The 24,619-nt window shown below is 42.4% G+C and overlaps 1 protein-coding gene across 1 annotated transcript in view; it reads right to left on the bottom strand.

Annotated features, from left to right (window-relative positions):
- The window catches only part of ITGAL (integrin subunit alpha L), a 99,943-nt gene that overhangs the window by 22,350 nt on the left and 52,974 nt on the right, over nucleotides 1-24,619 (bottom strand). Inside the window, exons 7-16 of the mRNA XM_070728883.1 lie at nucleotides 23,748-23,893; nucleotides 20,680-20,824; nucleotides 15,258-15,408; nucleotides 12,401-12,468; nucleotides 11,348-11,480; nucleotides 8,927-9,075; nucleotides 7,319-7,456; nucleotides 5,904-6,107; nucleotides 3,486-3,616; nucleotides 1,683-1,843 (exon numbers count right to left, since the gene is read on the bottom strand). Of these exons, the coding sequence (XP_070584984.1) occupies nucleotides 1,683-1,843; nucleotides 3,486-3,616; nucleotides 5,904-6,107; nucleotides 7,319-7,456; nucleotides 8,927-9,075; nucleotides 11,348-11,480; nucleotides 12,401-12,468; nucleotides 15,258-15,408; nucleotides 20,680-20,824; nucleotides 23,748-23,893 (1,426 nt within the window). The remainder of the gene's footprint in view (nucleotides 1-1,682; nucleotides 1,844-3,485; nucleotides 3,617-5,903; nucleotides 6,108-7,318; nucleotides 7,457-8,926; nucleotides 9,076-11,347; nucleotides 11,481-12,400; nucleotides 12,469-15,257; nucleotides 15,409-20,679; nucleotides 20,825-23,747; nucleotides 23,894-24,619) is intronic.

Here is a 24,619-nt window from a genome sequence, read left to right as displayed (position 1 = left end):
GTCAGCCTGGATAGCTTCAAGGCAGGATTAGACAGATTCATGGATGTCAAGGGCATCAGTGGTTATTGAAACAGATGTCCATGGTCCGCCTCTATGTTGGTTGAGGCAGGCAGGGTTCCCTTGAGAACCATTTGTTGGGGGTCAAGGGAAAGGGAGGGTTTTGCCTTCTCTTTCTGCTCAAGATCCCCATGTACAATTGGTGGGCCACTGTGTGACACAGAATGCTGGACTCGATGGGCTTTGGCCTGATTCAGCATGGCTCTTCTTGTGTTCTTATGTTCTTATGTTCATCATTCTTTCTTGTGTGTAAGTTTCATTGTGTTCAATAAATAATTGTTGAAGAAAACAAATGTGGTGCATCTGGGCGACCCTCGTACAATTCCACCCCCACTCCCCCCCCCCAAATCGTGTGCCTTTAAAAAAAGAGTGAAGTACCAGTAAACAGGAAGTCATCGTATAAGTTCCCTTTTTCAGATAGGTCGTAATTTCAAATGGTCTCTAAGAAACTAATCATACGTTGAGGGGCAACCTATACAAACATTTATAAACCTTTTAAAAATAAAAAAGTGCCAAGGAAACAGGTGCTTTCTTCCCTTTTAGATAACGACAAATTGTGCTAAGGGGAAATAAGTATTAGGAGGAATTGTTACAGAAAGTCCCCAAGAGGATTATTACAAGAAGTCCCTGACTTACAACAGTTCATTTAGTGACCGTTCAAAGTTACAGTATCACTGAAAAAAGTAACATGAACATTTTTCACACTTACAATTGTTGCAGCATCCCCATGGTCACATGATCAAAATTCAGAAAGTTGGCGATTCACGTTTATGACGGTTGCAGTGTCCCAAGATCATGTGATCACCTTTTGTGACACTCTGATATGCAATGTCAATGGATAAACCAGATTTACTTAGCTACTGTGTATTGTTCGGCCATAATTTAACTTAGCAACTGTGGCAAGAAAAATCATAAAATGGGGCAAAACCTCACTCAATAAATGTCTTCCTGAGCAATATAAATTTTGGGCTCCATTGTGGTTGTATTTCGAGGATTGTCTGTATAAGTCAAGAGCCTCCAAATTTGGCAATGTTAAGACTTCTGGATTTCAACTCCCAGAATTCCCCAGACAGCAGCTGGGAACTGAAATCCACAAGTCTTAAATTTGCCAAGTTTGGAGACCCCTGTTTTAAGCAATTGGAGGCCATTCATAAAGAGGGCCATTGCCATTGCTGCCTAAATAGAAAACTACTTTTAAAAAGGAGCAACATTGGAAGCACTGAATGAAAGACAAAGCTGAGTTCAAAGACTTGGTAGTGCTTTGCTTAGCCTAAGACCACCAAGCCATTTTACATGAGGGGAAAAAAGAGTATAACAGCAGAAAATGTAATAGATTGGCTCAGGGGTAAGCAAAGTTGGTTCTTCTATGACTTGTGGACTTCAACTACCAGAATTCATGAGCCAATCATGCTAGCTCAGGAATTCTGGGAGTTGTCCACATGTCATAGAAGAGCCAACTTTGCCTACCCATGGACTGGCTGATTTTACATTTGGGTTCTTTCTAAAGTTGGCCATTTCATAGGAAAGCAAGAAACCTCAAATCACTTGCTATGCAACGGATGTGAATGCTGGATTCTTCTTTGGGTTAGGATCAGTCCCAGTTTGGTTGTCCTTAGATGACTCACCTGTGTACCTCTGCGTGACAAAGCTGTTATGGAAGCAGATCCTGAGTTTCAAATGTATATTTTGCCAGTGTTTGTTATGCCCAGAGCATTCAACATCTTTTACAGGAATTTCTTTGGGCTCAAAAGTCACTTGCGTGGCCACGTTAACAATTGGTCTGGATCTGCAAGTACCAGAAAACAAAAATATTTTACTAGTCCCTGTGGATCAAAGCTTCTATGTTTAGGTAAGGTATTTATTTAGGTATTTATTACAGAAGAGAAATGTAGGAGTTTAAAATTGTGGATTATCTGTACATTCTATGGAAAAGGAATAGCATTATGTTTATGCAATTAAAGAATTGCTGGTAGCCCTTGACTTACTATTCGTTTAGTGACAATGTTCAAAGTTACAATGGCAGTGAATAAAATAAAATTTTGTCTTTTTTATGATCATTGCAACATTCCCCAGGGTCACATAATTAAAATTCAAATACTTGGCCACAGGTTCATAATTATGATGGTGCAGTGTCCTGGGGTCATGTGATCGCTTTTGGCAATCTTCTGACAAGTAAAGTCAATGGGGAGGCTAGTTTCACTTACAACCATATTACTATCTTAACAACTTTTACAAGGCAAAAAGGATGTTGAGACTGTAGAAAAAGTGCAGAGAAGAGCGACAAAGATGATTAGGGGACTGGAGGCTAAAACATATGAAGAACGGTTGCAGGAACAGGGCATGGCTAGTTTAATGAAAAGAAGGACCAAGGGAGACCTGATAGCAATGTTCCAGTATCTCAGGGGTTGCCACAAAGAAGAAGAAGTGAACTTATTCTCCAAATCAGTTGAGGGTAGAACAAGAAACAATGGATGGGAACTAAAGGGGAGAAGCAACTTAGAACTAATGAGAAATTTCCTGACAGTCAGAACAATTAATCAGTGGCGAAGCTTGCCTCCAGAAGTTGTGAATGCTCCAACACTGGAAGTTTTAAAGAAGTTGTTGGATAACCATCTCTCTGAAGTAGTGTAGGGTTTCCTGCATAAGCAGGGGGTTGGACCTCGAAGGTCCCTTCCAACTCTGTTGTTATTGTTATAACTGTGGCAAGAAAAGTCATAAAATTCACAAATGTCTCACTTAATGACAGAAATTTTGGGCTCATAATTTTTGGGCTCATAAGTCAAATATTACCTGTAATTATAATTGAATTTGAGAAATAATTTCCCAGCTCAGACAGATTTTACCTTCGTAAAATCCAGGGATTTTATTTCTAATAATTTACTCCTCCCCATCTCAGCCAATTAGAGAAAAGTCACCTTTCTCAAAAGTAAGAATATTGTATTTTCTCTTTTTCCATAACTAATTATTGTTAACAAGAGTTAGAATTTCCCTTTATTCTGCCTTTAATGTTTAATGCAACTTTTTAAACAGGAGAAAGAAGTAAAATCAGATTGTTTCTCTTTCTGAAGCTACATAATATCTAACATACATTTCAAATTCCTTATCTTCACTTTCACTTTTCAAAAGAAAAGTACTGTATATATTTTTGTTTGTTATTTTCAATTATTCTGCTGAAGTTTCAAGAAAGGAAAAAAGAATCTTTCAAACATCTAAAGTCTATTTTTCTTTCTTTATAGTATCAAAAAGTGAATTGCTTCCTGCAAGCTGGGAAATTTCTATTCTGATGTTTTGTTATAGGAAACAAAAACTCTCCTAATAAGTTCCCCGTTAAATATTGTTATATGTCCTGCAATTGCTCTTTGATTCACTTTCTGAAGTCTTATGGCCTCAACTGGGACAACCCAAAAATATGAGCTTCAGTCACTTACTGGAGAACTAACACCTTTCCCAAGGCTCCTACTGCAATGCTGGTGAGACCATCTCCATCGAGGTCTGTCTTTCCGTGGATGGACTGTCCAAAGTATCTCAGACCAGGGAAAACGCTGGCTCCCGTAATTCTCTGCAGGAGATAAATGCTGTGTGTTGACTTAACTAGAAGTAAAGTTCCAGACTGGAAAAACCTTTAGAGTCCAAGGGTGGGCTGCTGGGGGTTATCAGGAGTTCAGGAGAATTGCTAGCTAAGATTCTGTGCAGTTCGGAGAACCCCCAAATCCAACTCCTGGTTCTGTCCTGCCCTGCCCAGCCCACTCCTCCCCTTCCAGGAGTCCTTGCGTGGCACATTTTGGATGCAGGTACGTGAAAGGTATGCGTGGAGGCTTAGGAGGGTAAAAATCGGGCCTACCAGAAGTTCAGGAAGACTGTAAATGGGGCTCTTTCTCGCCTCCAGAGGGCCTCTGGAGCAGTGGTGAGTTCCTCCCGATGTGGTCTAGAGCACCGTGCCGGTAGGAACCCACTGACTGCGCATTGGGCGGGAGAGTTTCTTTCGACACATTTGAGATGCCAAATTTTTTTTGCTGAAAATTGTGTCATCAGTGGGTTCCTGCCGGTGTATCGCTCTGGACTGCACCGGTAGGAAACCACCATTGCTCCAGAGCCTAGGGAGGCCATTTTTACCCTCCCGGAAACTCAAGGAAAGCCTCAGGAGCCTGGGAGGGCAAAATTGCCCCCCCTATGGTGCAGGAGGCTGACTAGGCCACGCCCACCATGGCCATGCCCACCCAACAACTGGGCAAAGAACCCCTTACTAAAAATTTTGAAGTCCACCCCTGCTTTAGACTGATTCTTTCAGAAAGCTGGTGCTTCAAAAACTAATCTTTCAGTCTGCATTTTACTGTGTTTCTATTGCCACGTTTTAATCTGTTTTATTACTTCCTTGGAATGACAGTAGATCGTCATCCAAAAGGGTTGTTGCTGTTGTATCTTTCCAAGCTTGAAGTCAATGATCGTCTTCCATTTGTAATCCTAATCTTATCATTTCCCCCAGCGTTTCACATCCTCCCCCCCCTTTAGTACAAGAGATCTAATAAGAAGTGATTGACAAAATAAATGCAGGATTTCTATGGTCAGTCATTTGGCGCTGTCTATTCAAAGACATAGTTGATATACAAACAGAAGAAACCTTGTGGACGATGAGAGTCCAACTTTGATAGCTTTAAGACTTGTAGACTCCAACTCCCAGAATTCCCCAGCCAGAGTTGAAGTCCAGAAGCCTTAATGTTATAAAGGTTAGACACTCCTTGCTGTAGGCCCATGATGGCGAAGCTATGGCACGAATGCCACAGGTGGCATGCAGAGTCATATCGGAGGGCATGTGAGGCATTGTCCTATGTCAGCTCCAGTGCGCATGTGTGTGCTAGCCAGCTGATTTGTGGCCTTCCCCATTTCGCTCTCCGGAAGCTTCAGGGAAGATTCCCTAAGTCCTGCAGTGCAAAAAACCGCCCAACTGACAACCTGGAAGTCAACTTTCAAAACTTCCGGTTTGGCTGTTTTTTTCACTGTCCCAGGCTTCAATGAGGCCTGTACGCATGCATGGGGGTGGGGGAGGGAATGTGTGCATGTGCAGGGGCAAGCATGGTGGGTGCGCATGCGTGGTTGGAACATACACACACATGCTTTTGGCACACAAACCAAAAAACGTTCACCATCACTGCTGTAGGCCATCAACTCTCTGGTTCTAACGTCCTCTGAACCCAAGACTGTCTTTCAAAATGTGAAGTGAATGTGTCAGAGGTATTGTATGAACCTTTCTTGATGCACAGAAATGTCCAGGGCAGTTCCTGGTGAAATGTCTATGAAAACTCTCAGTCATCCAGGTCATGGTTATTTCAAAGGTGCTTTTTTTAGAGGCAACTGGACTTTCTGGTTTCACTTCTCATCCAAGAACCTTCTTCAGCTCTGCCCGCTGAAGAAGCTCTGATTGGTAGTCGGAACTGAAGAAGCTTCTTGGATGAGAAGTGGAACATCTTCAAAGAAAAAACAGAAAGTCCAGTTGCCTCTTGAAAAAGCGCTTTTGGGAGTTTCCTGGCTGGTTAAGTGCCCTGGGCTTATAGGATCCTTTAGTTTATTTCTTTTACATTTTTTATTTATTATAACCTTCAAACTGACCCCACCCCCCGTTGATGATTTTACATACACATCCATGTAGCTTCACTGAACAATGCAGGAACACTTGACCACTGGTGTCTTCTGAGAGGCCTGAGCTGTAACATGTAGTAGTGCTTTCTAATCCATGCATTATTCTGATCTGACCTACTTAGCTTTGGAGATCAGTAGCAAACAGCTGGATGTTGCATCTTAGCAAATCTCTTGGGTGAGCCTAGCATGCAACACCATTGCTGTGGTCCTACCTGGCTATACTCCATGGATAGAGTCTTTTCGTGGCTGTTGTAGATGTAAACAATTCCCCTCTCTCCATCCTCCAAGGGAGCTCCTATAGCCACGTCCGTCTGTCCATCCCCATTGACGTCTGCCAGATCTGCGATTGCTGCTCCAAATCTGCCCAAGGGGTATTCTAAATCCCCATTAAATTCTCCAAGGAGAATGAGATTTTCCTGGAAGGAAAGATGATATAATAATAATAATAATAATAATAATAATAATAATAATAATAACAACAACAACAACAACAACAACAACAATAACAACAACAACAACAATAAAGCAAAACTACTGTGGGACTTCTGACTTCAGACTAACCGAATTCTGAAGCATAACACACCAGACATTGTGATCGTGGAGAAAAAGAAAGTATGGATCATCGACATTGAAATCCCAGGAGACAGCAGAACTGAGGAGAAGCAGCTAGAGAAATTAGTGAAATACGAAGATCTAAAAATCGAGCTGGCATAAGCCCGTGAAAGTGGTCCCAGTGGTACTTGGCACACTGGGCACAGTGTCAAAGGATCTCAGCGGACATTTGAAAACCATTGGAATTGACAAAATCTCCATCTGTCAATTGCAAAAGGCTGCTTTACTGGGATCGGCAAACATAATTCGCCGCTACATCACGCAGTCCTAGGTGCTTGGGAAGCGCCCGACTGGTGATGAAATACGAAATCCAGCATAGTGATCTCGTTTGCTGTGTTGTACTGACATAATAATAATAATAATAATAATAATAATAATAATAATAATAATAATAATAATAATAATAATAATAATATTTGTATGCTACCCTTCTCTGTCGGCTCACAAGATACAATATGAACAATGCAACAGCAAATCTAATTAATTAAAAAATTACAAACTAAAATCCCTATATATTAAAATCAGTCAGATATCTTTGTGACAGCATCCACTCTCCAAATCGAGGATACAGTGTGGGCATCTCCCAGGTATGCTGGATATGTACAGGCAGTCCTCGACATATGACAATAATTGAGCTCCAAAATTATGTTGCTAAGTGAGACATTTGTTAAATGAATTTTGCCCCATTTTACAACCTTTCTCGCTCCAGTTGTTAAGCGAATAACTGCAGTTGATAGGTGAGTAATCCAGTTGCTGAGTGAATCTGGCTTCTCCATTAACTTCGCTTGTTAGAAGGTTGCAAAAAGAGATCAAGTGATCTTGGGACATAGCAACTGTCCTAAATATGAACCAGTTGCCAAGCATCTGAATTTTGATCCCAAGATCAAAGTTCATAACTGTGAAAAATGGCCTTAAGTCACATTTTTCAGTGCCATTTTAACTTTTGAACAGTCACTAAATGAAATGTTGTAAGTTGAGGACAACCTGTATTGCCCTGCCCATTTTCCTGGCTCACCTCTTCCCAGCCATATGCATAAACCCGGCCTCCTCTCATTTCGCTGTAATATTGCGGAGCCCCAATAAGCAGCAGGTCTGTTTCTTGGTCATTGTCTAGGTCCACGGCACAAAGCACCCCTCCAAAATAGGACCCAGTCTGCAAAAGGGACATCAAAATCATAGAGTGAAAAGGCAGCATATCAGCACAGGATCTCTAATCATAGAAAATAACAGTTGATCTTTGTACTGTACTTTGAAATGACCACATACATATATTTATGAATGTACAGTATATATGTGCCTTGTGTTTATGCTTGGGTAGTTATACACTTTCTCTTGAGAGCCGGCAAAAGAATTTCATTTTTATTGTGGGCTAGTGTGCTCACAGTAAAGAATGACAATAAAGTTATTTTATCTTTTCTTCTCTCCTGTGTTGTCCTAACCTACCTTATCCTACACTATCATACCTTATCTTACCTATTTTACACTATCCTACCTTGTCCTATCCTATCCTATCTTACTCTACCGCACCCTATCCTATCTTACTTTATCTTACCCTACCCTACCCTACCTTATCCTACATTACCCTACTCTACCTTATTCTACTTACTCTACCCTACTCTATCATACCTTACCCTACCCTATCCTACCTGACCCTACCTTACCCTACCCTATCTTATCTTACCCTACATTACTCTCCCCTGTCCTACCTTACCCTACCCTACCCTATCCTACCTTAACCTATCCTACTCTATCCTACTTTACCCTATCCTACCGTGCCCTCTTACCCTATCTATCCTACCTTACCCTATCCTACCCTACCCTATCCTATTGTAACTTACCCTACCTTACCCTACCCTACCCTACCTTACCCTACCTTACCTTGTCCTACCCAACCCTACCCTACCCTACTTTACCCTACCCTGTCCTTACCTTACCTTACCCTACTCTATCCCTATCCCTAGCCTCCCCTGTCCTACCTTTATCTTATCTTACCTTATCTTAACTTATCATCTTATCACATACATGTACATAGTCTGACAAAGTCTGAACACATACTGTGGGTCTTAACACATTGCATTTGTTAATTGACAAGGTATTTGTAATCTTTTCCCTTGAAACTTTATCTGCAAAATCATTATCTCCTCACCATCACTATCCCATCTCTCTCTCCTTCTCCTTCTCCCTTTCCCTCCCTCCCTCTCTCTTTCTCTCTCTTTCTCTTTCTCTCTGGGTACCCGATTAATCATTCAATGCACCTGATGAAGTGTGCAACAGCTCACAAAAATCAGCCACTGCTATCTAATAGCGAAAGAGAAGGAGAAGAGCCTTAATTAGGTTTTCTTGGGCCACTATGATCGTCCTTTTGCTATCAGGATTTATCAACCTTGGCAATTTCCAGGTATATAGACTTCTAGAATTCCATAGCCAGCTTAGCCACTGCAGAGAATTCTGGGAGTTGAAGTCTATTAACCCTCAAATTGGCAAGGTTGGGAAACATTGGCCTAGTTCTAACAATGATGCTAGGCAACAGTGGACCAAAACATCTAGAAAGTTCCTTTTAACTAAAATACCTTCAAAGTTTCTTTCAACCCTGTTATTCTATGATCCCCCCCCTCTCCATTACCTGCTGCCCTTTAATTTCTTGATTTAAAGTCCAGTTCTGAGTTTTGGCATCGACCTCAAATAAGAGGACCCTTCCCACATGTTGGTATCGAGGGGCACCAACGGCGTAGAATGCTTTCTGATGACGCCGGAGAAAACTGAGTGTGTACCCTGTGAAAGGTTAAAAACATGATGGATGGACATCCTACAGAAGGGTTATATCAATGTTTGTCAATCTTGGAAGCTTTAAGATGTGTGGATATCAACTCCTTAAATTCATGCTGGCTGAGGAATACTGGGAGTTGTAGTCGACAGATTTTGCAGCTGCCAAGGTTTAGAAACACTGAATTAAACTAAGGGCCTTTTACACAATAAAAGCTTATCTTTCAATTCTATAGTAGGGAGGATTAGATGCTCTGCCTGGGCTTCACACTGTTTTACATCAAATCTTGTTTTCACTATGGCTTCTTAAATAAGATAAAATAGCTAGACTTACACGTTACACTAGGCTTAGTGTACATACTTGGGAAAGCATAGCAGAACAACTAGGCTTATACATGCTAAACAGTGAAGGGCCACAAACACTTTTACTACCACACTGTGGGCGTGGCTTATTTTGTGGGGGGTGGTTTGATGGTCATGTGATAGTGGGGTAGTGAAAATGGAGCTCCACCCCAGATCACCCAATTTGCACTGAAAGATGTTGAAAGAAAATGCCGGGCATCCTGCATAAGCCACACCCACAGTGTGTTAGTAAAAATTTTGGTAGACCTTCACTGCCTCAAAGAGATACAAGAGATTTACTATTACTGAACATCCAAAACATACTATTTAATCGTATATGTATATATGCCTAACTTACCCAGGCTTCATGTTCTGGGGAACCCAGAGCATGATACCATGGTCTTTCGAGACTGAAGAATGCCAATATATGCCATATGTGTACATACATATTATACACAGGCACTCAAAAATATACATTATCTACTACATGTAAAATCCATTTTTGCTACTCCCACTGGGTCCCGCCCCCATGTGAGCTGCAGCCCATGACTGATGCTAAACAACAGGCCATGGTTTATAAACCACAATCCCTGAGTTCACATATAATGTAAAATTGCTTTTTTAAACAATTGATATTTAGAGATCTATATAAAGTCTGTGCAACCATCAAGGCGATAGGTAAAGATTTCATAGAAAAGAACTTTTCATAGGGATCAGTATAGTCATTTTATACTGAAATGCTTATTGTGGGATTCTACCAGTTTGGACCAGCTCAGGCGAACCGGTAGCTCTGGTGATGGGAGCAAACAGGTTTGCTTAGGTGATCAGCTGGGCCTGCCTGCCCACCATTGAGCTTTATTCACCTCTATCCTCTCAGCTAATAAAAGCAGATTGACACACCTTAGCTATGTTACACCCCAGTAGCAAAGTGGAAGTTTGCTGCTGGGCAAAGTGTGAGATCATCAAACCAGGTTTTAAACCAGCAGGATCCCACCACTGCTTATTGAATATTACTATGTGTAGTCCTCGACTTACAACCATTTATTTAGTGACTGTTCGAAGTTACAACAACACCGAGAAAGTAATTTATGATTGTTTTCACACTTACGACCGTTGTAACTTGTCCATGATCACATGATCAAAATTCAGACACCTGGCAACTCATATTTATGATGGTTTGCAGTACCTTGGGGTCATGTGATCACCTTTTGTGACCTTTTGACAAGAAAAGTCAATGGGGAAGCCACTTAACAATCATGTTACTAACTTAACAACAGCAGTGGTCCCCTTAACAAGTATGGCAAGAAAGGTCATAAAATGGGGCAAAACTCACTTTACAACTGTCTCACTTAGCAGAAAGTTTGGTGTCAGTTGTGGTTGTAAGTCGAGGATTACCCGTATTTATATTTGTGAATAATTTTAAATTTATCTGTAACAAAAAGAAGTAACCACAAAACTGAAAGACAGGTTTGACCCATAACCCTATGTTCAGGTGTGAAATCCAGCAGATTCTGACAGGTTCTAGAGAACCAGTAGTGGAAATTTTGAGTAGTTTGGAGAACTAGCAAATACCACATCTGGCTGGTCCCAAAGTGGGGTGTAAATGGGGATTTTGCAGTATCCTTCCCTCAGGCGTGGGTAGAGAATGGGGAATTTTGCAGTATCCTCTCCCCTGCCACGCCCACCAAGCCACGCCCACAGAACCGGTAGTAAAAAAAAATGATTTCACCCCTACCTACGTTCCACAGAAAAAATGGTTAGATACTGCCTAATTCCATAGGATAAGCAAAACAACAAAAACTAACTTCAGCTTGTGCAAACATCCAAATCCACCTTCTATAAACACATCCAGAATGGCCATGATCCTCAGCAAATATATAATGATGGATGGGGGAAGAGTAGGCCATATTAAATTGGGATGATGGTATTCTCTACTCACCCAAGTAGGCCCCTTCCATCTCTTTGCGGACTGAGGGAGTTGTGATGAATCTTTCACCAGAAAAATCCTCCTGCTGTTCCAGGATGCCCCCTGCCCAGTTGTCGGCACCCACAGCACCAAGAATCACACGATCCTGCCGACCAAAAAAATCTTATTTTACAAAGGCAGATCATAAGTTATAGTATGTGTTCATCCAGAAGTATTCTCAGTCCTGATTTTACTTTTTAAAAAAACAAATGTTCTATGGATGATGAATCCATACCAGTGTTTCTCAGCAATTTTAAGATATGTGATCGTCAAATCCCAGAATTCCCCAGCTAGCAAGATCTGGTCATGTGATCAAAAGTCAGACACTTGGAATCTGCCATTTTTCAAGCTTGGAAATTTTGAGATGTGTGGACTTCAACTCCCAGAAATCTCTAGCCAGTGTGAACTAGTCATGTGATCAAAATTCAGGTAGTTAGCAATTGGCATATTTATAACAATTGTAGCATCCTGAGGTCAATCTTTCCAGCCAAAGTTAGTGGGAAAAGTTTAATTTGCTAATCAGCTGTGTGATTCATTTAACAACTGTGGCAAAGAAAAGGTAAACGAATCAAGCAAAACTAATTTAACAACCATGTTATATTAAAGTTTGTTGCAAAAATCAAAACAAGAAGCATACACAGATAACTAATCCAGCTGGATTCATTAACTTTTTATAAACATAGTAAACAGATGAATTTACAATACCATTAGCAAAGTTCTTCTTCAATGTAGTTACAAGAAAACACACAGGTAGCAGAGAACAATTAGTTTCATTTCAGCAGAGCCCAGCCCTCCAGTCTCAGTTTCAATTCTCTGCACAGACTCAGAAGTGTTTAGCCCTCTGGCCGGCCTAGTTGCCATATCTATTCATTGGCTAGGCTTGTTACCACTGGTTCTCCTAGTTCACCAATATCTCAACATGTTATTTAGCAAGGGAAATTCTGGTCCCAATTGAGGTAATAAGTCAAGGACTACCTGTATATTGAGGGGAGGGTCAAGGAGGTCTTTTCAATCCTTCGGCCTTACCTGGGATATATCTGCACTGAATCCGCTGGATGACAATTCCAGGTGGAAGGATTTGCTGTTACTGGAACCTGTTATGAAAAAAGAAAGGGAATTTTTTAATTGAGAGAGTTTCACAAGAGGTGAGGAAGTAATATTGCATAATATATTAATCAGTATTCAACTAGTGGGGATTATACGTATATGTTTTAAGACTTCCAGTTGACATTGCAATGTTATCTGACATAAAGAATGGGGTCTCCACGAACTTGCGTTGAATCCTTTTGTTGGAGGACCCCGTAAGTGGCTAAAGTTACCCTGTAAGGGTGATGAAGAGTGGAAGAGTGCTCTGCAAGTCTCAGAGAGCAGTGGCTCTCCTGCTAGATCCAGAGCTAATTCCTTCTCATCCAATGACAAAGAGGAGAGGGAGCCATTATGGCTGCTGTGAAGCTGGGGCTACCAAAGAAATAAAGAATGTGTTGGAGTGGTGTGGATGAACAATGACTGGAACTGGGTGAGCTGACCTTTTTAAATCTAAAACCTACTCTAAAGAAAATAAACTCTGGAAAAGAGACTCTTTGAAGAGTTTGTTTTAAGCAGTGAAAAATTACAGAGAGAAAAATTATAGAACCCAAAAAAATGATTTTAAGAAAAGAGCGCAAAAGCTTTAAAAACATAGAAAGAATGGATCTCTAATTTCTATTGCCAATAAGGTATTTTAAAATGTTGGAATTACTCGTCCAAATTTTTACTATATGTTTGAATAAACACAAATCTTATCAGTCTTGTTATAATTTGTGCAATGTTGAAGTTAAGCTAAAAGTGCCACCTACTGGTAAATGGAATAGACATTATATTCCTATAAACCTGGGGAAAGACTGATAAGACAGAGTAAAGAGTAGAAATAATACCTGGAGGACTGCTGTTCTATCTTATACTTACCTGCTAGAGTTCTAGTGGTGAAAACACAGAAGACATCTAATTAAAGCGACTTTCAAATATCAGGAGTTATGATTGAACTCACAGAGTGGATTTAAGGAAACATTTGGAAACTTTCCTGGATTATTTAAAAAGAGCTATAAAGGACTATATTACTATATTTCTTGAGGAGCAACATCAGAACTGAATAAATGGTTTACAGATTGACTTTCTGAGGGCAAATACAATTGAAACTCTAGGACAGTGACAGATCATTGATAGACTATTGAGCTATCTTTGAACTTATCAAAAGGAGATAAAATGTTTTAGCAGGGGGAGATAAATGGGCTGCAAAAAGAAATGGTGTCATTGTTTCAAAGTTTTTATGATATTATGTCAAGGAAACATAAGGAGATAATGGATTTAATGGATGATATCAATGAGAAGACAGGTACTGTCCACAAGGAATAATGAATAATGATCAAAACGTTCAGGAAATAGAAGAGAAAATAGAGAGATCAGAGGAAAAGATAGAACTGACAAATCAACAAATAAGACAAGATAAGGAGAAGCTAATAAAAAAATTATGAAGCAAGTAAGGGAAAATGCTAAAAGACTAAAAAATGGTACTGGATAAACAGAAAGATATTTTTGAAAACAAAACAGAGATTTGGGCTGATCCTCTGAATGCTTGGTAGCAAAAGATAGCAGAATGGAAAAAATACTTAAGTTAAACAGGAAAGATGTAGATAGAGATGAAGACCCAAGGGAGGAATTTGGGGGGCAAGTCAAGAATAAGAATTGAAATATTAAAATGGACAGGAGATGAAGGATAGAAGAAATGTTTTGCAACACAAGATTGGCTTGACTAGGAGCTAGAATAAAGCCAGAAACAAGAACTGGGGGAATATTATTATGCATATTTTATATAACATATTAAAAGTAATAGTTAGATATAAAGATTAATGTTGAAAGATGGTGATGCGATGTATATTTTAATGATCTTGTTATTGTCACCAGAATGGGGGACTAACATATCGAATAACTACATAACTAAGGCCTATATTTAACATAAATATGTATAATAACATTATAATCACGAATATGATCTAAATAACAAATAATATTTGTTCTGTCTGGGTCCCCCCAGACGCCAACACCAACCAAAAAGAGTAGCCAGACACACTGGTAAAAAGCAAAGGCAGTTTATATAATTCAAAGCAAACACAGGTAACAAAAACTGTTCTTACAGACAGGAACACTATGAAGCTTCACAGAGGTTTCACGAAGGCCAGGCAATAAAACAGGATTCTTGCTGGCAAAAACAACGCTGGAGATAATAAAACCCACGCCTCCCCCAAGTCTTCCAGACTTCTAGGCCACAAGCCAAGATCAGAGATGCCAAGAATCGAAGCAAGGTCACAGGACTCCCAATTGATAACTCTCCACAAGACTGTAAGGGCGGGCCTGCCTTTTCAACCCTGCTGAGGAGAACCACACCCAAACCCAGCTGTTGCCAATTCAGGGATGGAAATACCTTTCTAATTGGCCCCATCTTTGAGCTGCTCGTCGCTGCCTCATGTTTATTATAGCCTGTGCGTCTTCATCCAATGAATCCAGGCTACTAGCTGGGGAGAGCCCCCCCCGGGGGTCTCAGGCTGCTCTCCCTCCTCCTCTTCCTGACGTTCCTCTCCCCCGTCTGCCTGGTCCTCCCCCTCCTGTTCACTGTCCTCCTCCTCTGGGCATGGATCCGGCAGAGATCCAGCCGGTCCCTGAGGAGCCTCAGGCTGAATCACAACAAATATTAATACTGTCACTATAACTTGTATTCAAAGAATGATACCCAGATGCCTCACTGTTTATTTATTGATATTGATGTATATATATATATTTTAAAGACTTTTAAAAGCAGCGTTTTAAAAGCAGCAACTGAGGCGAAAACACTGAGGTGGGCCCAACTTACCTTCAATGGAAAAGATATTAGACTGGAGATCATTAAAACTGTCTTTGAGCTGATCAAAACTGGCAAGGTATTTGAAAAATTGACTTGTGGGTTCTGAGGCAATCTGTTTGAGATTCCTTTGGGACTCGGGTGCATGAAGATGGTTACCAATCTGGAAAGACAAGGAAGGAACATTTTGCATTTCTGTCGTCTGTCTTTAAAAAGGTTGAAAGATGCAGAAAAAGGAAAACGCAATAAGGAGGTGAAAAGCAGTAAAGAATAAAGTACAGGTTGTCTGTGACTTACAAGAATTCATTTATTAACTTCCATGACAACTGTGGACCTGTCCCAAGTAGGTCAGGGTCCAACTCATGGGGGTGGGTGGGGCACACACTTGACCCCGTAGAGCTCCATGGTTCAACGAGGAGCTCCGGGAGTTGAAACGCCAGAAGAGACGTCTAGAGAAGCGATGGAGGACGAGTAAGTCCGAATCCGGTCGAACATTTGTAAGAGCTCATATTAAGACTTACAAAGTGGCGCTCAAGGCGGCAAGATGCGCGTATCATGCCGCCTTGATTGCATCAACTGAATCTCGCCCGGCTGCACTGTTTAGGGCGACCCGCTCCCTTCTTAACCAGGGGGGAGTTGGGAAGCCCTTGCAGAGTAGTGCCAAGGACTTTAACACATTTTTCGCTGATAAAGTCACTCAGATCCAGGCGGACCTCAACTCCAATTGGATAACAGAGTCGACTGACAATGAGTCAGTCGAGGTGACTGGGGCCCGTACTTGTCCATCTGTCTGGGAAGAGTTTGATCTGGTGACACCTGATGAAGTGGACAAGGCCATTGGAGCTGTGAATTCCGCCACCTGTTTACTAGATCCATGTCCCTCCTGGCTGGTTTTGGCCAGCAGGGAGGTGACACGGAGCTGGGTCCAGGAAATTGTCAATGCTTCTTTGGGGAGGGGGTCCTTTCCGGCTCCTTACAAGGAGGCACTTGTGCGCCCCCTCCTCAAGAAGCCTTCCCTGGACCCAGCCGTTCTCAACAACTACTGTCCAGTCTCCAACCTTCCCTTTATGGGGAAAGTTGTTGATAAGGTGGTGGTGCTCCAGCTCCAGTGGTCCTTGGAAGAAGCCAATTATCTAGGCCCTCAGCAGTCAGGATTCAGGCCCGGCTACAGCATGGAAACTGTTTTGGTCGCGTTGATGGATGTTCTCTGGTGGGCCCGGGACAGGGGTTTATCCTCTGTCCTGGTGCTTCTTGACCTCTCAGCGGCTTTCGATACCATTGACCACGGTATCTTTCTGCACCAGCTGGAGGGGTTGGGAGTGGGAGGCACTGTCCTTCAGTGGTTCTCCTCTTACCTCTCCGGTCGGTCGCAGTCGGTGTTAGTAGGGGGTCAGAGGATGACCTCTAGGCTTCTCCCATGTGGGGTGCCTCAGGGGTTGGTCCTCCCCCCTCTGCTATTTAATACCTACATGAAACCACTGAGCGAGATCATCCAGGGGCATGGGGTGAGGTATCACCAGTACGCTGATGATACCCAGTTGTACATCTCCACCCCATGTCCAGTCAATGAAGCAGTGGAAGTGATGTGCCGGTGCCTGGAAGCTGTTAGGGTCTGGATGGGTGTCAACAGACTCAAACTCAACCCTGATAAGATGGAGTGGCTGTCGGTTTTGTCTCCCAAGGATAATTCCATCTGTCCATCCATTACCCTGGGGGGGGGGGAACTACTGACCCCCTCAGAGAGGGTCCGCAACTTGGGCATCCTCCTTGATCCACAGTTTACATTAGAGAACAATCTTTCAGCTGTGGTGAGGGGGGCGTTTGCCCAGGGTCGCCTGGTGCACCAGTTGCAGCCCTATCTGGACCGGGAGTCACTGTTCACAGTCACTCATGCCCTCATCACCTCGAGGTTCGACTACTTTAATGCTCTCGACATGGGGCTACCTTTGAAAAATGTTCGGAAACTTCAGATCATACAGAATGCAGCTGCGAGAGCAATCATGGGCTTCCCTAGGTATGCCCATGTTTCACCAACACTCCGCTGTCTGCATAGGTTGCCAATCAGTTTCTGGTCACATTTCAAAGTGTTGGTTATGATCTATAAAGCCCTTCATGACATCGGACCAGAATATCTCCGGGACCGCCTTCTGCTGCACGAATCCCAGCGACCAGTTAGGTCCCACAGAGTTGGCCTTCTCTGGGTCCCTTCGACTAAACTGTCAGCTGGTGGGACCCAGGCGAAGAGCCTTCTCTATGGCGGCCCTGCCCTCTGGAACCAGCTCCCCCCGGAGATTAGGATTGCCCCCACCCTCCTTGCCTTTCATAAACTTCTTAAGACCCACCTCTGCCGTCAGGCATGGGGGAATTGAGACATCTTCCCCGGGCCTATATAATTTGTGTATGGTATGTTGTGTGTATGTTTTTTAATTATGGGTTTTTTAGGTTTTTAAATATTAGATTTGTATTTAACATTGTGTTTACTGTTGCTGTGAGCCAACCCGAGTCTACGGAGAGTGGCGGCATAAAAATTTAATAAATAAATAAATAAAATAAATAGTGTTCCCCTCGGGGCAGTGGAAATATGATCTGGAATTAAGTGGGTATAGATGCTTCTCCTTTGTCATGGTCAGATCATTTCCAGCTGAGGTTGGACTTTAAAGCATCAGTCCTCCATCACAGGTAGCCAGAGCCGATTAAGTGGTTCTGCTTCAGATTCATAATGGACCCTGCAGGGTTCCAGAGGCAGCTTAGGGAAATACCGGTCACCCTTGTCCACAATCCGGTGAGTCCCTGGTGGTGCCTGGAATAGAGTGACATCTGGGGCACTGGACCGGATTGTGCTTTTGTGACTTCTTCATGGTGGTGGATCCAATAAAGCTCCATGGTTTACCAAGGAGCTCCAGGAGAGGAAGTGTCAGAAGATACATCTAGAGCACTGCTGGAGAACCAGTAACTCTGACCGGACCCTGTTAAGAGCCTTTATTAGGATTTATCTAGTGGCGATACAGGGCAAAATATTTGCATTTTTCTGCACTTATTGCATCCTCTGATTCGCGCCCAGCCACCCTCTTTAGGGTGACTCATTCCTTTCTCAATGTAGAGGGCACAGAGGAGCCATCGTAGGGTAGAACTGAGGAATTTGTTCAGTTTCTGTTGGATAAAGTCACTCAGATTCAGATGGACCTGGACTGTGTTTGGGCAATTCCGACCAAGATGGCAGGGGCAGGTCTTGGTCCTATTGTGTGGAATAAATTTGATCCTGTGGCTCCTGAGGATATGGATAAGGCTCTGAGAGCAATGAGTTCCTCCACTTGTTTGTTGGACCCGTGCCCCTCCTGGTTGGTTTCGGCCAGCAGGGAGGGGATACAAAGCTGGCTCTAGGCTTTGGTTAATACTTCCTTAAGGGAGGGGTCCCTCCTGCAATCATTAAAGTAAGCAGTTGTGAGGTCCCTCCTCAAGAAGCCTTCCCTGGATCCAGGAGAATTAAAAACTTTTGTCCAATCTGCCCTTTGTGGGAAAGGTTGTAGAAAAAATGACTCTTATGGTCATTGGATGAAACGGATTATCTAGACTCTTTTCAATTGGGTTTCAAACATGGCTACAGCACAGAAACTACTTTGGTCACTCTGATGGATGATCTGTGGTGAACCAGAGAAGAGGGTCATTGTTCTATCTCTCAGCTGCTTTCGATACCATGGTATTCTTCTGCAATGATTAAGGGAGCTGGGAGTGGAAGGCACTGTGTTATGGTGGTTCTCCTCCTACCTCTCTGGCTGGTCGCAATCGGTGTTGGTAGGAGGACAGAAGTTGACCCCCAGGCCCCTTGTTTGCAGGGTGCTACAGGATTCGGTACTGTCTCCTCTCCTATTTAACATCTACATGAAATCACTGTGTGAGATTATCCGACAACACGGGGTGAGATATCAGCAATATGCTGATGACACCCAGTTATATATCTCCACCCCACATAGGTTCATGGTTCTGGAGGCTATGAGGGTCTGGATGGAGGTTAACAGGCTCAGACTTAACCTTGACAAGACTTAGTGGCTGTGGATGTTGCCTCCAAAAGACTATATCGACTGTCCATCCTTGATTCTTGGGGGGGGGGGGGGTTAGAGAAATTGCCCCCCTCAGAATGGGTTCACAATTTGGTGTCCTCCTAGATTCACAGCCAAGATTAGACCAACATTTGACAGATGTAACTAGGGGTACCTTTCCACAGGTTCACCCAGTGTACCAATTGTAAACCTCCTTGGATCAGGAAGCTCTTCTCAAAGTCACTCATCTCTTGTCACCTCACTGTTAGATTATTGCAACACACTCTACATGGGGCTATCCCTGGAGAGTATTCGGGGACTACAGTTGGTCTGGAATGCAGCTGCGCAAGTTATCGTGGGTACAACTAGGTACATCCACATCACCCCCAATTCTCTGTGAACTGCACTTGCTCCTAGTTGGTCTCTGGATGCAATTCAAAGCATTGGTCATTATCTTTAAAGCCCTACATGGCTTAGGGCCAGCACACGAACAATTGTATATGAACAATTGATACATGGGGTAGTGCTTCATCTATGACCAGGGATGGGCCCGACTCGGAAGGGTGGGGAACGCTGTTCCGGTGGCGGCAATAGAGTGTGTAGCTTAGCTCCATTGGGGCGGATGTGCATGTGCTGTGCACATGCAACCGGTGTGATTCTGTTAAAAATTAGCGGGGGGGGGTTGCTGCCGCGCATGCGCGGAAGGAAAGAAACTGGAAATTTTTGCTGCTGGAATGACATCTGCGTGAGAGATTTCGGCTGATGCACATGTGCAGGAGCTGAATCTTGCTATGGCGCCTAGAGTGGGGCCAGCAGCAAAAGTGACCTGCCCAAGCTCTGGTGCAAGGCTTGATCTCTGCTCTCCTGCACTGCAGGCATCTCTTGGCGCACATGGTGATGGTGCCCTGAGCGAGTCATGGCAGCGCTGTGCTCCCGAAGGCCACGACTTGCTCGGGGCACCATCGCCATGCCGAAAGATGCCTGCGGCGTGGGAGAGCACATATATTCATTACACATGATCTGGCGTATTGTAGAGCCCCATATCATTACCAGCTGGCTTCCAACTAGCAAAATCAATGTAGGGAGCCTGATATTACCAAAAGTAGCCAAAAGAGCCCATAAAATCAGGCCTGATCCACTTAACTTGCCCTAGCAATAGAAATTCTGATCCCAACTATTGTCATAAGTCGAGGACTAACTGTGCAGGTGTGGAATTAACTTCTATTAATGGGGAAAAATTTGAGCTTACTAATTGAAATACACTTCTTCGTCTTTTCTCCTTTGGAGCTCATGTTTACATATTAACAATTAATGTAATGTTTATAAGGCAGACCACTTCGATACTATTTGGTGGATTTCTTCATTAGCCAGAGGCACAAGACCTCTGAATACTTTACCCCAATGATTAGCCTCAAAATGTTCTTTTTCTTGACAGCTTCTATATGTTTCTGGTCTCTGTCTGAGGCGTCTCCATCCGTGATAATGACAATCACTTTGTTCGCTTCTTTTCGCGTGCCACGTTCAGGAATGAAGACTTCATTTCTGCCACCAACAAACACAGGAATTATCATCTAAATCAGTGTTCTTTGAACATGCCAACAGCTGTTATAGTCCACACCCTTTACAATTGACAATTTTGAAAAACATGGGTCTAAACTGAGGAAAATGCGAAGTGCAAGTTTAATTATTGGGACGTGAAGGCACATGTATAACTTTAAACACACGTTTGGCCTCTAGTGGCCTTGTCATAATTTGATCCTTCCAGACACAGTCGGGCTAAAACTATGCTAACACAACAAAGGCTATTGCTGGAGTGAATTGAGGTTAAGGCAAGAAGTGGGTTTCAGCAGGTTCTGACTAGTTCTGGAGAACCCCTAGCAAAAATTTTGAGTAGTTCAGAGAACTGATAAATACAACCTCTGACTGGCCCCGCCCCATCTATTCTCCATCTCCCAGCTAATGGGGGAGAAATGGAGATTTTATTTATTTATTTTATTTATTAATTGAATTTGTATGCCACCCTCTCTGAGGACTCGGGGCGGCTGACAGCATATCAAAACAATATACAATATACAGTGATACCTAGTGTTACGAAGCCCTCGCCATGCGAACTTTTCAAGATACGAACCCGGGGTTTAAGATTTCTTTGCCTCTTCTTCCGAACTATTTTCACCTTACGAACCCGCTGTCATCACTGGGATACCCCACCTCCGGACTTCTGTTGCCAGCCGAAGGGCCCATTTTCGCACTGATGGGATTCCCCTGCTGGGATTCCCCTGCAGCATCACAAAATCCGAAGGTGGGGTTTCCCATGGAGGGGAGCCTCAGGGGAATCCCACCAGCATGAAAACGGGTGCTTCGGATGGCAAAAGAGGTGAATTTTGGGCTTGCACGCATTAATTGCTTTTCCATTGATTCCTATGGGAAACATTGTTTCATCTTACAAACTTTTCATCTTACGAACCTCATCCTGGAACCAATTGTAAATATCTAAAAAATCCAATTAATATAGCAAAAAAAACTTTTAAAACTCTAATAACATTTAAAATCATCATTCCTATTCACACAGCGAGACATACTATACTCATCGGCCAGTGGGCTAGGGTCTAACGGCCCCAAGCCTGGTAGCACAGATAGGTCTTTAAACTTTTACAAACTTTTACAATTAAAAATTTGTAGTATCCTTCCCCTGCCATGCCCACCAAGCCACACCACACCCACAGAACCGGTAGTAAAAAAAATGAATCCCACCACTGGTTAAGGCTGCTGTTCATGGAAAATTTAGAAAGTTGTATCAGCTAGAAGCTAATATGGGTAGTCCTAACAAAATTTTACTATTACATTGTGGGTGTGGTTTATGCAAGATGCCCTGCATTTTCTTTTAACAAATTTCAGTGCAAGCTCCATTTTCGCTACCCCACTGCATCCTCCCCCATCTCGGCAGCAGCCCACCCCTGGTTGTAAGTAAAGGACTACCTTTACCTTTTCCCATACCACAGCATGGAATTCATACTACTCTCTTCACTCCCATCAACATAACTGAAATAGATGCGGAGTATAGCATTGTTTATGAGCTGGTTTGTACAACACGGTAAACTAAGCTAGGGAATAATCATGTCTAAATCATTTTATGATTTATGATATGGAAACAATATTGCCAAAAAGGCTTCAAGAGTTATTAACCTGATCCTACGTAGCTTCTAATCCGGCAATCTCACTCTACTTACCAGAGCTTGCAAGACTTTAATCAGACTCAACCGTGAATATAGCTCATCTATTTGGAACCCATATCACATCTCGGACATCAACACCATCGAAAATGTCCAAAAATACTTCACCAGAAGAACCCTCCACTCCTCCACTCGAAATAGAATACCCTATGAAACTAGACTTACAATCCTGGGTCTAGAAAGCCTAGAACTATGACGCCTTAAATATGATCTAAGTATTGCCCACAAGATCATACGTTGCAACGTCCTGCCTGTCAATGACTACTTCAGCTTCAACCACAACAACACAAAAGCACGCAACAGATACAAACTTAATATTAACCGCTCCAAACTGGACTGTAAAAAATATGACTTTAGCAATTGAGTTGTCAAAGTGTGGAACTCAGTACCGGACTCCATAGTGGCAACCCCTAGCCCTCAACATTTTTCCCTTAGACTATCCACAATTGATCTCTCCAGATTTCTAAGAGGTCAGTAAGGGACGTGTATAAGTGCACCAGGATGCCTTCCGTCCCCTGTCCAATTGTCTCTCCTATCTCTCATATTTCTTTTCTTCCTTATATATCTCTTCCTCTATCCTCCATTGGTGTATTGCATTTTATTCTTATATCTTCCTATCCTTTCTTCCTTTCCTTCCTTTCTTTGATAAATATTCTACATGGTTAATCTCATTAACCTTCATTATGTTTTGGAAAAATAATTTTTTTAAAAAAAATTAACCATGGCTTTACCGTCAGATAATATGGCAAGCCACAGCCACCTGTGATAAATCCACTTTGTCTTGGCTGGATTTATGAAACGTCTAGGTTTTGTTTTCCAAATTTTTTCTTAAGACAGTAAAAAGTAACAAGTGACTTGGAGAATAGGAAAAACTGCATATTTCTTCTTAGCTTTATGCCCCCATTTTATCCTGATGGGAATATCAGAACCAGGAACGCCACCCCAGCCTCCCATTAATATAACTAGTACCACAATAAACCATCTTTGGACAACATGGCCAAGTGAAATAGGCAAAATGTCATTTCAAACTGTATTTGAAGCCTCCCTGTTCCTCGAATGCAATGCACATTCCATATCTGGGTGGCCTGCTTGATAAATCACCAGATGTTTCTATGCAATTGTGATCTAAATCTTTAGAAAAGACACACCATTTTAAATCTCCAACTTGACTGGATTTCTTCTCAAGCTACCCTTCCCCCCAACCACCTCCTGCCACCAAAAGGAAAACTACTCACGCCACAAATTGGATAGCTTTGAAGGTGTTTGTTATTTGCATGGCATGAACCATGTTGGCCAAGAGCTTTTCAGGGTTTGGATCACTGGTATAGTTGTTAAAATCAAATTCGAGTTTGGCATCTTCTGAAAATTGCACGGCAGCAAACTAGAAGGATGGAAAAGAAAGAGATGGGTGTTCATGTCATGGCTTTTGGAAAGGTCTTTTGCCAAACACAGTGTGTCTCTCATTACCAAAATGGTCTGATGAAATAGTGCTGTTGAAAACAATTAAACCATATGGAGTCAACACAGAACCATAAGGAGAATTTCCCAGCCCTGATTATAATTATGGCAGTCTCCTTAATGAAGGCAGAGTCATTTTGAATGGTTTTTCTTTTTTAACCAACATGTCTCATAAGTTGCCCTTTATGAAATCAGTCAATGGACCCACTTTCTGCCTCTAGATACACAACTATAACACTGCAGCAGAATTGGGGAGGTTTGACTTCAAGTGCCTCCTTTCCTTCCCTCCCTCCCTCCCTCCCTCCCTCTTATTGTGTGATTTTATAGGAGAGTCAAATTAAGGTTTTTAATGGTTATACCCTCTTATATACTAAATCAGTCTAAACATTTCCAGGCTGGAATAAAGAAATGCAGTAGATAGATAAGTAAGTAGGTAGATAGGTAGGAAGGAAGGAAGGAGGGAGGGAGGGAGGAGTAGAAACAGGAGAGGGAGGGAGGGAAGGATGGAGAGAGGAGAGGAGAGGAAGGAAATAAAATTTTCATGGCAAGTATTATTTATTTATTTACTTATCTACTTATTTATTTTGTGGAACATGTACAAGATAATAGGTATAGTATAAACATAAATATGAACATAGTAAATGTTGTG

The sequence above is a fragment of the Erythrolamprus reginae genome, chromosome Z, assembly GCF_031021105.1.
Source record: "Erythrolamprus reginae isolate rEryReg1 chromosome Z, rEryReg1.hap1, whole genome shotgun sequence".
NCBI classification, from domain to species: domain Eukaryota; kingdom Metazoa; phylum Chordata; class Lepidosauria; order Squamata; family Dipsadidae; genus Erythrolamprus; species Erythrolamprus reginae.
Note: the sequence above shows the minus strand (reverse complement) of the source record. Positions and strands in the feature narration are given on the sequence as shown.